Source organism: Argiope bruennichi, chromosome 2, assembly GCF_947563725.1.
Source record: "Argiope bruennichi chromosome 2, qqArgBrue1.1, whole genome shotgun sequence".
NCBI lineage: Eukaryota > Metazoa > Arthropoda > Arachnida > Araneae > Araneidae > Argiope > Argiope bruennichi.
Genome location: NC_079152.1, coordinates 8,037,333 through 8,052,517, shown reverse-complemented (window position 1 = coordinate 8,052,517; position 15,185 = coordinate 8,037,333). Strand labels below are relative to the sequence as shown.

General features: G+C 34.7%; 1 protein-coding gene across 2 annotated transcripts in view; it reads right to left on the bottom strand.

The window, feature by feature from the left end:
- Positions 1 to 13,907, bottom strand: part of LOC129962011 (GTP cyclohydrolase 1-like) — a 64,398-nt gene extending 50,491 nt beyond the window's left edge. For both annotated transcript variants that reach the window (XR_008783865.1, XM_056075678.1), the window contains exon 1: positions 13,659 to 13,907. Coding sequence is in view for 1 of the 2 variants with exons in the window: in XM_056075678.1 (XP_055931653.1) it covers positions 13,659 to 13,905 (247 nt within the window). In the remaining variant the exon portion in view is untranslated. The remainder of the gene's footprint in view (positions 1 to 13,658) is intronic.
- Between the last annotated feature and the right edge of the window lie 1,278 nt (positions 13,908 to 15,185).

Here is a 15,185-nt window from a genome sequence, read left to right as displayed (position 1 = left end):
CACTTTTGGAAAATCATGTCTAACATCCATTTGATTTTCGAATGCTGCGTTGAGGGCCAAATTCGCCAAGGATGACACGATAGTTTCAGTAAAAATGCTAAATTCCTGCCAGAAGTTGATATTTCGTAACTGTTGCACTCCAATGCCATGGAAAGCATTCTCTGAGATAACACCTTTATTAGAAAGTAAGCGAGAAAGTTTTGCGGAGACCGCTACCGCTAGTTACTTAATGAATTCAATGACACTCGGAGGCTGAGACAAACGCCGGTCAAAAATTTCTCTAGTAGTCTATTATTATGACATAAAGACCGTGTCTACTGCCAGCCTATTCGTTCTTTGAGCTGGTTTGCATTCACGATCATCAAGAGATGGACGGATGAATACAGTTTCCAAACCACAACTTTGAAGGGAAGGCGCCAAATTTCATTTCTCTATGTTTCAAGTGATCCGCGCTGTGAAGTAGAACCGTTTGACGGATTCCTTCCAAAACTTGAAATCGATCTACAATGAGAATTCAGCTGGCGTCTGCCATCCAGCCGACTTTTGGGTCAAAATAATTCTGTCGATTTTGTATGAAGAAGTCATATCAATCGGGCTATTTTGCTTTTCAGTTTCCGGGATCTCAGATTTAAGGAAATTCCAAGGAAGTGTTTTGGAGTCTGAAATATGGGAATACATCAACATCTCAAGACATTTACCCGAGTTTGTTGCATCATTTCGGACAGGTGAAAAGAAAATATATGATTGCGCAAACGGCTTATTTCTCTCTCTCTCTCTTTCCGATCCTGACTCTGAGATTGAAAGGGCATGATTCATCTGACCAGTAAATGACAGACGAGAATCGCTAATGATATACGATTGGTCGGGAGTGGTGGCGCAATCTATCAACGTCATCGCTCGGCTTCTTGCCGAAAGCAGTGGAGTGATTCCGATTCAATCCATTCCGATTTCGTCAAAAGGCTCGGTGTCAAATGGGCAATAAGTTATCGCAGAGTTATTTCGAATAAGACGATAGTGTCTCAGTAATCCGGATTAGAGGTCTCAGAGATCTGCGGATTAACGAAAGCACCGGATTACTGAAGGTTCGTTTTAGGAAACATTTAAATTAAAAATTCATTATATTTGTCGAACAAAGTACACACAATTATGCTATATACTGGGTTCTAATCGTATATTTACAGCTAATTTTTAAACTGTCAGAATTTTTACACGAAAGAGCAGTGGAGAATATTATTTTTTTAGTCAATACATGGACTGCTGAGATATTTCTGAAGTGTGTGTTTTTTATGCAGTCTCCAGGTCCTATTTGTCACTTTTAATGAAATATTTTGTGATACTAATTTTTTTTTCTAAAATAAAAAAAAAGCTCCATTTCTTAGCAATCTAAATGATCCGAATTAAAAAAGCGTTTACTAGTTCATTATTTTTAGACAATCAACAAGCGTATCGAAAAAATCCTGCCCGTTGATTGGCGGATATTACATAAGATAACAAAAGATATGTTATAAGTTTGTCTAAATGAATGATTTTCAAACTCGGCCCATTTTACTCGAAGAAGGGAGGAGTTATTTTTGCGTTCACATATTCTCAAATATATAGACAGACAATAAATCTTTAAGTGAAATTGGGAACAGAAATCTAATCGTAAATATCCTCGCATAATTTTGTTTATATGCTACATGTATTTTTGAGTTACCGTTTCACATGAACATACAAAATTTTTCATAGATGGATCCTCTCCAGACTTATATAGAAATCGTAAATTTGGTGTAAACAAACAAAATTTCATGCATGTAGCTTGTTCCACTTTTCAGGAATACATCAGTAGCCAGGCGTCATTTCAGCCAGTGGGAGTGGTCCCCCCCCCAAAAAAAAACTTTCTTCTGTGCACCCCGCAAAAAAACCTCGGGTAAGGCAGAGGACGCGTTGCATGGCACTGGGTTATGAAATATTCACCTTTGGCTTGAATTTAGCATTTTTACAGAATATATCCTTTTTAAATCTAGCAGAGTATTTTTTTTAATATCTGACTTGCGGTTAATAGTGCTTTAGATTCATTTTTCTGAACAATCTGAAATAAAAAATTTAATACAAAATTCTTTTGCAACAAATCGCACACCAAATTTGTTACATTTAAGTCACTGCTTTTTCGGTTGTATGCTTTAGAAAGTACAGACCGACAGATGCTCAATCCCTTGTTGGTAAGCATTTACGCCACACACGTCAAATCTGAATTTTATCTCTTTGTTTTGTAGTTATCGTGCTACTTAGATTCAAATAGCGAGACTTCCTCTGAGCGGATTTTACACAAAATGTAATGGAAATCTACAAATTCGGCCTACAAAACCTATATACCAAATTTCATCCGCCTAGCTCAAAGCATTTATATTATCTTTGTCCCAAACAGACTTACAGATAGAGATATTTTTTAATTCCTTTTTGCAAACTCGAGGGAAGTTTGGAACATGGAAATTCTGCAAAATGTCGAGTTTGAATTTTTTCTGACGACTACAATATTTTCGTGTACGAGAAAGTGAAAACAGATTTTTAAGATTCAGGGAAATCTGAAACGAAATCTTGAGATGGATTTTTTTTAAAAAATTAAAATAATTCTTCTATGTATAGTCCTCACAGGAGAAGTGATCCGGTGAGCTCCAGTCAATGCCTTCCATAAAAGGAAGGCATTAAGTGCCTTTTAGTAGCGCGGGTTTTCTTTAATATCTGGCTCAATCGCACCATAAAAAGCTTTCTTCGACACAATTAAGTGAGGCTGAAACGGCCGCTTGCAGTCGAGGATTAACGCAATTCGAAATGGGGGCTTCTGACGTCACGGTTGAAGTGAAGGGAAAACGACGTGGATCACACTCACCGACAAAAGACTCCGCCCTGTTTCCATAGATCAACCAAAAGATTGCTTTTGAACCCACGGGTGAAACCGCACTTGCTTCAGAGCACTGGTTCTTTTTCTAAAGGAATTAAAATTTTAACAAATTTATGCGCTACCTCGGTTTTGGTGTATAAAGAGGCAAAAAGGCGCATTTTGTGCGAAGGGCAGCTAAAAACGTCATTAAACGTCCGCGTATAGGTGGTTAGTATTATAACGAAGGGAACTGAGCTGCATCCCTTTCAGTCAATTACGTTGACGCAGATATGCTATTCTGAACACAAGACTGCGTAACAAGTTTTGTTATTTTCTCATAAACGAAGTACAGGGAATCCTAACAACTCTAGATTTTGATGAATCTTCACGTTTTTAGGCCACTCCGAGTTAAAAAAAACAAAAAAAACATTTATGTCCAAAACAACAAGTCCAAAACGCTTTGAACTAGACGGATAAAATTTGGTGTACCGTGTTTCTGCCAAATTTGTATATTCCATTCGGACAAAGTCTGTTCGAACAACGACAGCTTCTGGACGAAGAGAGCGGATAAAATCCGGCGTGCACAATGAATTACCGTACAGCAGCGCTACAAACCCTTCTCGGCATTCCACCCCTGCACATACAATTACAGTTTGAAGCCAGACAATATATCGCCTAAGAATCCCTCTTCCGCATAATATAACTGAGATACAACCAGAAGAGATTGAGAAGAAAGCAACTGGTTGGTCTACTCACCCTTCACAGCATCTCAATCCCAACCAAATCTCATTGGAAGATGAAGGAATAAATTTATCTCAAATAAACAATATCAGTATCTTCACAAATGGCTCAAAAACAGAACATGGAGTTGGAGCTGCGTTTTGTGTTCTGTTTAATGATTCCTGGTCCTACCACTGGTCTGCCAAATTGAATGACAACAATACTATTTTCCAAGCTGAACTGACCGCACTTCATGAAGCAGTAAAATATACATCTCAGTTTTCAAACAACAATACTTTTAAAATACATGTCGACAATAGAGCTAGTATCATGGCATCTTCAAATCCAAAGAGCACAAACCAAACAGCAAGAGAAATGTTTGGTGTCATTCTTTCAAAACCAACAATAAAAATTTCATGGGTTAATGCACATGCGGCCATATAGGCAATGAAAAAGCAGATCGACTGGCAAAGGACGCAACGCAAAATGGATAATTTTATATGCAAACAAAGCTTCCTAAAGCATATATAAAAGTCCTCCTCCGGAAAGACATGCTTGAGGAATGGCAAGGATATTGGAGCAATGGTGTCACAGGCAGAAAAATTTTTAATATCCTGCCTTCAGTCAACTTTCATCCCACTCACTGGATCAGAGAGGATATTATTTTCTTCTCAGAACACGGTCCTTTTCCTTCCTACCTCAAAAGGTTCAATCTGTCTGAGAGTGACCAATGCAGTTGTGGTGGGACAGGCACCGCACTTCATTATGCTACAGAATGCCTCCTTACAATCTCCTGGCATATGAAAAAACCATCACCCAGCCATGAACAGGAATGGCTGAAAAGAGTCGCCAACCACTTCCTTTCCAGGCAAAAAATCCACAGTATAATCAAATTTATAAGTGAAAATAGAGACCTTTTCTTGCCCCCATAGCTCTCAACATCAAGTCTCATACCAAAAAAGACTAAGGGGGAAAGCAGGCACCGCAGTCTCCTGTCACACATTTCAATCCATCAGAGATTGTCTTCATTTCCATTTCTCAAATTATTCTCCATCTGATTTCTTTTTAACTGCATCCTGATCTACTATATCATAAAAAAAATAAGTGAACACAGATTATTTGTATATTTTTACACATTTTATCTCTCAGCTCTATATTTCTAAGTTTATTACTACAAATTATATTCCTAAGTTGAAAAATTATGTAAACGGTCTCATCATGATATAATTTCTTATATAATTGTAAATTCTGTATATAATTATTTTTGTTTCGTTTCCCTACTGTAAATATTTTGTTAATGAAATAAAATTCCCGTAACATGCCCACCAAACCGTTCAGTGACCAGTTAGGTCACGGATACGGGGGCAGGAGACGGCGTTCTGTTCTGCTAACCAGGATTATTCGCCAGAAAACCCACCATCACGCGATAGATTCAGCCTAAATGCTAAATCCACACCAAAAATTGACATATCGTAACTATTGTACGCCAATGCCATTCAAAGCGTTCTCTGCCTTACCCAAGATCAGAGGTAAGCGTTAACTCTTTTATTAGAGAAAATGTTGAGGAGGCCACGCCCTCTATGCATTTCGCAGTTTATTGGTGGCATCCTCATTCTGAAATCCTTTCCACTGATATTTTATTCAGTGCTATGAATTTTATAATGCGGAAAAAAAATGTCAACAAGAATAATATATAACATTGGAATGCATGAATGGATCTCACGGCTCCAAAACAAAGTTGTCAGCAAGCGAATTCTAATCGGTTTGTTTATTTTTCCCATTCTTTCTCCGCAGCTGAGGGCACCTGTTTGTGAAGGAAAAGGACTTTAAGAAAAATAAACGGTCAAAGTATTCTTTGCAGTTATCACTGAATAGAAAACACAGTTAATCTCTCTGCACATGTGCGAGAGTAAATGAGAAGGGGGAAAGTGCCAGTTTAAAAACATGTTTTTATTATAATGCTTAAAAGTGGGAAATATTTTTTTTATCAAAAATATGGAGGACAAAAACAAAATCGTAAAAGCATGCGGCTTTAATAAAAAAGCTCTAAGGAAATTCTATATCTTTCTTATGAGCTTCATTATACTGTAGTTTACTTGTAGTCTTCAGTGTCTCAAGTTTCTACGATTTAGTTTTGAAGGCCATAATATATATATATATATATATATATATATATATATATATATATATATATATACAAAAGTATTAGAATCAAGTTAATAGGAAAAAACCAAAAAAATTAAATATATATATATATATATATATATATATATATATATATATATATTAATTTTAGAAAACTGATAAAAGCGCATTTTAAATTCTTTTTTTTTCTTATTTTTTTTAAATCATTCTACTTGTCTACATATAATAAAAATATATCGCTCTACAGGCCAAACCGTTTGACCTAGATCTAATACTATGAAGGGTGGGAATGTGCAACTCGGAGCCATTTTTTGAAATACTTAATTACTTAAAAATACTTTAACTTTTCAAGGAAACCTTTCTATTTATCTTTGCAGAGAATGATTCTTTCTCAATCATATTTTTACATGAAAACATTTAGAGGATGTTCTGTGTTCTAAAGCCAGGCCTTTAGAATGATCAAATTTGGCTCTCATTTATTTCTTAGAGCATAGGTGCCCCTAAAAAAGGGGGTTTTCACATTTTAATTCGATTTTTTAAAATTAAAATTGCGATAATTTTATGAACAAAGTCGAAAGATATTATTGCACTGAAATTATTTGTACCATTTTTAAGTAATCAGTTTTTCAAAAAACATTTTTCAAAAATTTTAATAATATTTCGAAGCATATATTTTAATATTTTTGATTATTTTAGTAACTGAATTATTCTGATGCAAATGTTGGCAAATTGCAAGATAGATTTTTTTTTTGTAACAAGATGATAATTTATTGCATTTTGCTATTTATTACACTACAAAAACTGATAAAATAAGGATTTAAGAAATATAAGAAAAAGATAACAAGATTATTTTATCTAATTAACATTTCATTGCCACAGTTTGATCGATTGATATTTCAAATAAGAAAAATGACTTTCTTTATCAATTTATAAAATACTATTTGTCATGCGATTTACCAAATAAAGTTATAATGGGTGATTTTGCTTCATTTTCTTGCATGTTTCATAGGAAATTTGTTGACTATACCATTTTTTTTAATTACTTGGTGTGGTAGAAAAATAGGCTCAATAAATATTCATTCTTGCCTAATGCCAGGTCAGGTCATTTTTTGTTGTCCTTAGTCACGAGAAAGACTTTTCAGCGGGCGATGCAGTGACTAGTAAGGTCAATGTGTTTTCAGAACAGCAGTAAAATTCGGATTCAATTCGAGTAAACTATATTGAAATAAATATTATGAAAAGCAAAAATCCAATGACACGTTTCTGTTTCATTCAATAAATCAGTATAATCATTACCGTCTTACAAAATCGCATTTCAATCTTCGTCAGATCATCTTCAGTCAATTTGTGAATATTATTCAAATGACATGAAAAATCACAAAATCTCTCATTCGCGATGCATTTCAAATTCTTTTCTAAAAGAAACGACGGCACTGTTGCTGTGAAGCATTTTTTGCCGAATAAGATCTCTTCATTCACAAGATTTTTTTTTGTTTTTGTTTTGTGCAGAATTCTTTTATTTGACATGTAATTATGAGTAAAAAAAAAAAAAAAAAAACTCTTTTGTCTTAAATGCACGCCAACCCAATCATCTAAAAAATTTAGAATGTTTTAAAGAAAAGAAGTACTGTTAATTTAAAATTGAAGTGAAATTTTTAAGCCCCCCCCCCATGCTACTTATAATGTACGTTTTTAAGCTGCAATTTGAACCCTTTTTTTTTTTTTTTTTTAATACCTGTTAAGATAAAAAAAAATAAAATTAGCTGACTGCTCGGATTTGGTTTTTCCTCGTCAGGTGGACCGAACTGTTTACACTGATGACGATTTTTTTTTTTAACACTGTGTTAAGAGGAAATTCTTCAACCTCAAGCTGCGATGCGATGCGTCAACAAAAACGGCCTTTTCACGATTTTTTTTTTTTTTAATGATGACGCCATGTAGTTCTTTAAAGGAAATAATACCAAGGAACATCCATTTCTTATTACTCTAGTGTTATAAAACGTGCAACCGTTAAAAAGTCTTAAAAGTTATTCATTTAAATCATGGATGCATTTAAATAACGAATGCGTTTATGCAATAAAAATATTTTTTTAGTTTTGGCTTCGAGTAAATCAAAAACCTTCAAATTATAAAAGATATATTAACATTATATTATTAGGAAATTCGAAGGATCTGAGAAAAAGATATCGAATGACCAATGAATTAGAACCAGTCGTTCCTACCAATGAAGTTCAAAAGGATCTAATATTTCACTGAAAAATGATCGTGTGATCGAAGATGGAGGGTTACAAGTATTCGAATGAATCAAATTCTGCAATATTTTACATTTTTAAACGCAGAAGTGAATGCCGTGCAAATGTATAAACTATTTATAGAAACTCTAGAAAAAAAAATCATAATTTGTTTTTTTCTACTTGCTTTGCGAACAATGAAAACGAAATCAGGAAAAAAGAAATGGAATATAAACTTAGCAAAAGGAAATATTCAATAAAAACTGACGCATCATGCTGATATGTAGAAAGATGAGAACTCTGCAAATGCGCCATCTGCATTGAAAAGAAACGGAAATGTAGTTGGTGCGCTTTGGAAAGAGAATATTGACCTTCAACATTCTACAGGTCGGGCCGTTTGGCTGAGAGCTATGAAAATCGAAAGAAGCTTGCTTAAAGAAGTGTCAATGCTCACCTCCGAAGAGATTCATTTTGATATTTTACTTAGTTATTAATTAAAAATGAAACAAGATTTTGGCATTGACTCGTGATAACTATAGAGCATTTTATTTCGCAAAAATTAATTTTACATCATTTAAAAGTCAAAAGAATGTTACTAATTTTCTTTAATAGTACTATTTGATTATTGTGCAATTTTTTCCTGACTTCAGATAATTTTTTTTTTTTTTTTTTTGTATAACAAGGGCTTTTAGTGCTGTAATGAAAATCAAAACGCTTTAATAGCTTCATTATTCCATTGTTGAAAAGTTAAATCAAAAGATTCTGTTTAGCACTTTCACAGTTTATGTGAGGTGAAATTATAGTGCCATAAACGACAAAATGCAACCTGCTCAGAAATGAAGCAGACAGCTGCACTTTAAATGACAATATTATGAGAAGGGACTTGACTCCATTCGTTCAGGCACACAATAAACAAAACAGTGCAGGGCTATTAAAATAACTCGGCTTTTATGTTCATAATTATTTGAATTTAGAAATATTTAAATTATTACGATCAAATATTGAAATCCTTTTAACTCAATAATCCTAGCAAACCAGTTGGTCGTCAAAGGCAACTAGGGATGATGTAGTGCCTGCTTTACAGCGGAAGCAGTAGCTTCTTCGGGTAAAATTCCCTGAGCACCTGCAGGCAGGTCCGACTTTTAGCTCTTGACACTCATACACTCGCTTGCACAACCCCTTTTTACGGGGGGGGGGGCTCATTTACATACCTCACAGATAAAACACAGGGTAAGATGTGTTCACACTCACAACCATGTCCAAACCGGGATTCGAACCCGGGACACATGCGCTGCTCCTAAGCCAGGATGCCGGCAAAGGCCGCTAGTAAGAATGAAAAAATGATTTTTTTTTTTTAAATACAGATCAATACATATCATGCAATCGCAGCCAATTTTTCATAATTTATTGTAAAAAGAAAGACATTTTCCTAGCTTCAGTAGATGTTAATTTACGGAGGTACTATCGCTAATTAAAACGGCAGTGATCTATCCTTATGATTAAGATCTTGAAACGTAAAATATTAATAACTACTTTTGGGTTTTCCCTTTTCCTCTTTTGAAGGTTCAGTCACACGAATGCTTCTATAAAATATTTTAACGATTCAATTCTGATTCCTTACTAAACCAGCGGGAGCGGTCTTGCCTAAATTTTGTCGCATACTCTCTAATAAAAGTGTTGTCCTAGAGAATGCTTTACGTGGTGTTGGCGTACAAGAGTCACGAAATATTAATCTCTGGCGTGAATTTGACATTGTTACTAAATCTATCATGTGTTCTTGGCGAATTTTCAGGCTATTAAACCCGCACATGATGTTACTAGTATCCGAAAATCGAATTTGTGTTTTAGATGCATTTTTCTTCAACGGACTGAAACCCAAATCTGTTGTAGTCACGAAATTCGATATATTTATTTTTACATGTTTTTAAATGTTTTAAATTTAAACATTATTTACATGTTTTTAAAAGTAAGACCAACAAATGGTGAACCTGTGGTTAGATAGGGCTCAGCATTTGACAGACGTTTACATGTTCAATCTATGGAACGAATTGCATCCATCTGTCTTTCTTTGTTTGTTTTCTACTTAACTTAGAAAATAATAGTTGGGCAGACGAATGTATTTTCCTCTAAATGGGCTATAAATCTACAAATAGGGTGCAAAGACTGTATATCAAATTTTATCCGTCTAGCAGAAAGCATTTTTATATTGGAAAATAAAAAACCGAGAGAAGTGAGAACTTTCCAAGTATCAATGTGACTGCCGTGATTCAAGAGACCATGGGCAAGGCAAAGCATTTGCTTCATTAAACAAGACTTCCCACCGGCAACTCATTTAAGCAAAACTATTAAATTTATGTCTTCGAATTCTTTTAAATTGGTAAAACTGGATGTCATCTTAACTCGCATCCGAATAAGAACGTTCTTTACAGGTTATATTGATGTGCCACTGGGCATGCTTCTTTTTATCCCTTCCGCGATCAAGAGACTGTGGGATGAGAGATCACATCTTTTTAACTTTCCAGATGAAGATCAGCAAATGTCAAACCGTTTATTTCGCCTAAAAAAACCACTCTCCTCCTCTCCTCTCACTGCGAAAATCGAGCCAAAAAGAGCAATAACACCATTTATTTTGATATCACGCTGGTAAGCACCTTTATAAAAAGTATCAAACAAGACCAAAAGTAGATATAAGGGAGAATCAAAACCAATCTTTATCCCATCCTCCATTACAAATCCCAACTGCTCGGAAAACAAGCTCTTTCATCTATGAAACCATGCTCCGGCCTCTCATCTCTTACGCATCACCAGTCCGGATGACGGCAGCAAAACCCACACCACAGCACTCGAGAGAATTCAAAATGTGACAGCTCTGCAAGCTGGTCATGTGCCGAAGTGTGTCAGAAAGAACGACGTTCGCAAGCACCTCGGATTTGCGACTCCCATAAAAATGTCATCGACCCGATTCTTTGATAAATCAGACAGAAGCGACAAGATCGCTATTAAAGAAAAATTGAACCACATGACCCCAAGTCTCCGAAGAACGCAGAGAGACTTATTCATGCTTAAAATCTAATTTTAGCTTTTCCACGCCGACATGACTTTGGAAAACACCTTACCTAAAATTCTACCTCCCCCCCCCCCTCCTTGAAATGTTAATATTTCATTATTTGCTCAATGGTATTGCAAGTTATCTTCTTAATGAACGATCACTTAGTCATTTCAATGACATGCTAAAACCCACATCCTCTTTTTTGTCCGGAGGGAGCGTTCAAGAACTGCCTGAACCATCCCTGAAATTGGCATATCAGATCAACCCTTTTGGTCCTGAAGTGGATCAGGGAAATGAATTTCCTGAAAAAGAATGAATTTTCCCGATTGTATTCAGCTGGTTTTTGACTGAACTGGGATCGGCAATCCCAAATTCTTGAGCCACGGAAAACACATTTGCAGAATGAGATGCAGCCAACAGGTCTTCGCTACAACCTCAGCCGTCTGCCTACGATTCGAGAAAAGGTAGCTGAAGGAGAAGCGTACATCTCCGATATGCACCATCAGCATCTATTTTACATCGGCTTTTAATTTAATATCCTTTATAAGTTTTTTGGATATTCATTAGATATTTTTTAATACTCTTCGAGCTTTCTATTTCGCATACAGAACGAATGAAAAAGATGAATCTTCCGACAAAGAACAAAATATTCCGGAAAGCAGTTCATTAAATTTTCATTCGTGGCAAAGCTTTTACCTTATACAATGCTAACGAATGTGGTGTGGAAGTCGCTGTTACTTAGTGTCGAATGGCAACAGTGTAAAAAACATCGTGTGCGGATTTTAAACATTTTCATTGAACATATTTGCAGCTGCGATGAACTGAGCGCTTAGCTAACGAAAGAAGCTGCAAAATTATTATAGAGAAGAAGATGTGAAATGAAAGAAGAAATGAAATTAGAAATGTTCTAGGGAGTGTTCGTCATGTCACCAAAAATTCTGTAAGAGGAAAGAAGAGGTAAGAATTCAAGAAATGGGCTTCAGAAAGGGTAAAAATACGCTTAACCATCGCCAGGTGGGTAATCGCCGTGACTTGCCAATGAGAATCGATTTGAATATTGAAAAAAATTTATCTTACAGAAATGAGCTTTAGATATCTCAAGACTAAAAAAATTACTTTAATGATTCTATTTACTTTTTACCTTAAAATTACCTTTTTAACGATCCTATTAATTCATTTCCGTACAATTTTTCCTCCTTCATTTTAATAATATTTTAAAATCCGTTTGGATACATTGTTGGTAGAAACGTTTTGAAATGTTACAATGGAATTCAAACTCGCCCATCAAAACGTCCAATCGCGTGTTTTTGTCAATCATCCATTCCTTGGTAGGATTTCCACTTTCATTTCGCAATCTTTCTCATTTGCAGTCAACTGATTTAGTTGAATTCATATCTCACAGCCATATCAAAGAACAAGGCGAGTTTCTAAAAACTGCATTTCATAATAGTCATTTAACAAAGTGTGTCTCACAAGCAGATGGCCAAAAAGGGCTGGCATTGATAAATCCTCCAAGACGAGACATCTCTTCCTTCGAAAAGAGTGTCACTGAGGTCAGCGCAGAATAAATTTGCTGTCCTAAGAATGACATCCGAAGTAGATCAACGCACAACTCTTTTTTATAGAATTTGTCAATATAGATGAAGATTTCATAGATAATTCTTAATCCTTTCATATACGAGGGAAACATTCACGCTCATTAAACATTTGTAAAAATCTTTTCGAATTTTTTTTTTTTTTTTTAACTTTTAGAAATTATTTCATACAACTTGTAACATTCGGCGATAATAAAAGAGCGTTTAATGACACTGATATTCTCATTTTAGTTAAAAGTAAAAGTTGCTTAACGATAAGAAGGTTTTGTATATTGTAAAATTTTATTTAAAGGTATTTTTTACGTCACAAATTATGTATACATATGTATTAAAAACGACACCAGGAAATATTTCCACCTCTAACAACGAAAGGTATTATGAAGTTCAAGTAAATTAATGAACTGTTCATTTATTCATTCATTGAGAATTTCATTATTTAGTTCATTGCGAATGGCTTAGTTCAATGTACCATTTTTAGAAAAACTACGATATTTCTAAAAAATTCGGTGTCTAAACTATTAATTTTTTTTATATTTAACGGATTGATATTTTTAATTAGTTGTAGGTAGTTTTAAAAATATCTAGTAAAATCTGTCATTTTTCGAGAAGTTACAAAATTTTAAGAACGGTTTGGTATATTTTATAACCTTTAACAACTTTGAAATTTAAAGCAATTTGGTAGAGTCTGCAGTTTTATTTGAAATGACAAAATTAAAAAAAAAAAAAATCGCTTATACAGTTTTAAACGTTTTGAGGAGATACGAGATTTAATATTTGTTCTGTACAATGCTAAATTTTTTTAAAATCCACGAAATAAAAATATTGCTCGGTGTGTTTGATACTTTCATATTAATTAAAACAGAAGGCATAATAGTAGAAATTTACGTTCGTTAAAAATTCTCATGAACAAATGAGCTTTTCGTAGTTTTTTAAGTCCTTTGGTAAACACTCATTTTTCCAGGCGCTAAAAGATTTAAGAATCGTTTGATGGCAAATGGTATTCTCGTATCACTTGAGGGGGAGAAAAAAAAAGGAAAATTTAAAAAAAAACACCCTACCTTGCAGAGTTTGCTCGTATCCTTTGGTAAAGAAGAGAAATGCCTTGGCGGCCCTTTCTGGTGTCTTGAGCAGGCCTTGTCGGTTCGGGTCCTCCCTGATTCCATGCAACAGATCTCTGTATACCTTGGTGAGGGCGACCACCTGTTCGGGCTGCGGTTCCTCCGGCTTGAGATCGCGCTCGTACGACAGGAACTTCTTGATTGCATGCCCTCCGCCGTTCATCATCGTGGCCGCCTTTTCGCACATTTTCGCCGGAATGGTATCGAGAGGGCAGCAAGTGGTTGCTTTTTGTAGAACGCCAGAGGGCGCTTCTGACGCAACAGTTCTCACCTGTTGAAGAATTCCCACAGAGAGAAGAGGGAATGCTCCATCTTCATGCTTTAGCGAAGGCCGCCTGGGAAGTTTTTATTTGATGAGGCTATTTAAATGACAGGCGATTTTTTTTTTTGTTCTCTCTCTTTTCATATACGTCTTCTTTCACCATTGACTTTTTTTTTTTTTAATTTGCGTGTCATCAAGTGGTTTCGGAAAGATTTAGAAACAGGGAACATAATTTTTATTCACAGTTCATTTACACCCTCTTGTATGAGAAGAGAAACTAACGTAATCATTAAAAAAATTTCTGGACAAAAATGTGGAGCCATTTTTTTAAACTATTAAATTATTAATATAGAATGACTTTTTACCGAAATTCGAAATTTCGAATATTTTACCTTGTTTTTTGAGACGATCGAAAAAATTAAATTGAATTGAATCAATGCGCTACAGATTACTATGGTTGCAAATCTAAAAGTATATATACTACAAGGTAAAAACAGAAGTAAAATAACTATTTTGAGTTTCGTGTTCAAAAAAAGAAATACTTTTTAAAATCGGCAAAAACACACGGTTGAATTTTATGATGGATGAGTTCGAATTTCATCATAATATTAAAAACCGAGTTGCAGAGTCTTTTGAGAACGATATTTGGTGTTTTGTTCTAACAGCGTGATTAGGGACGAACGATACATGAATTGGATCATTTACTCGTTTAAATGAGCGTTGGCGAGGTCTTTGATTTGCAAATAGCGTAAACCAGTGAAATTAAATTTTAATTAGTTACCAATTGCATATTACATTAAAAATTATTAAAAATAAAAAAAATGTGCTGAAAGAAATGGATATCATTAATTAAATATGCAATTTTTTGAATTTTAAGATAACATGAAAGCCATTTTTGTGAAATAATTGTTTTGGAAGGCATGATCGCCAATTTGCATGAGTAATTTATAGTAGTTTCCGATCTTAAGCCAATTTTCGCATAGGCAACTTTCTATTTAATGCCTGTTTCTTCCCTCTGAATGAATAGAATTTTTGGTGACACGAGGAGTTCTGTTCAGAGTATTTCTATTAATAATTTGCTACTCCATTACGGAAAATGTTAAATTAAATGCAGCTCTAAAAATATTCGATGAAATAGACTGAATTCCTTACGATAGTTCGTTTATATTTGACTGCTGCCATTTAACAATTTCTACAATATAAAT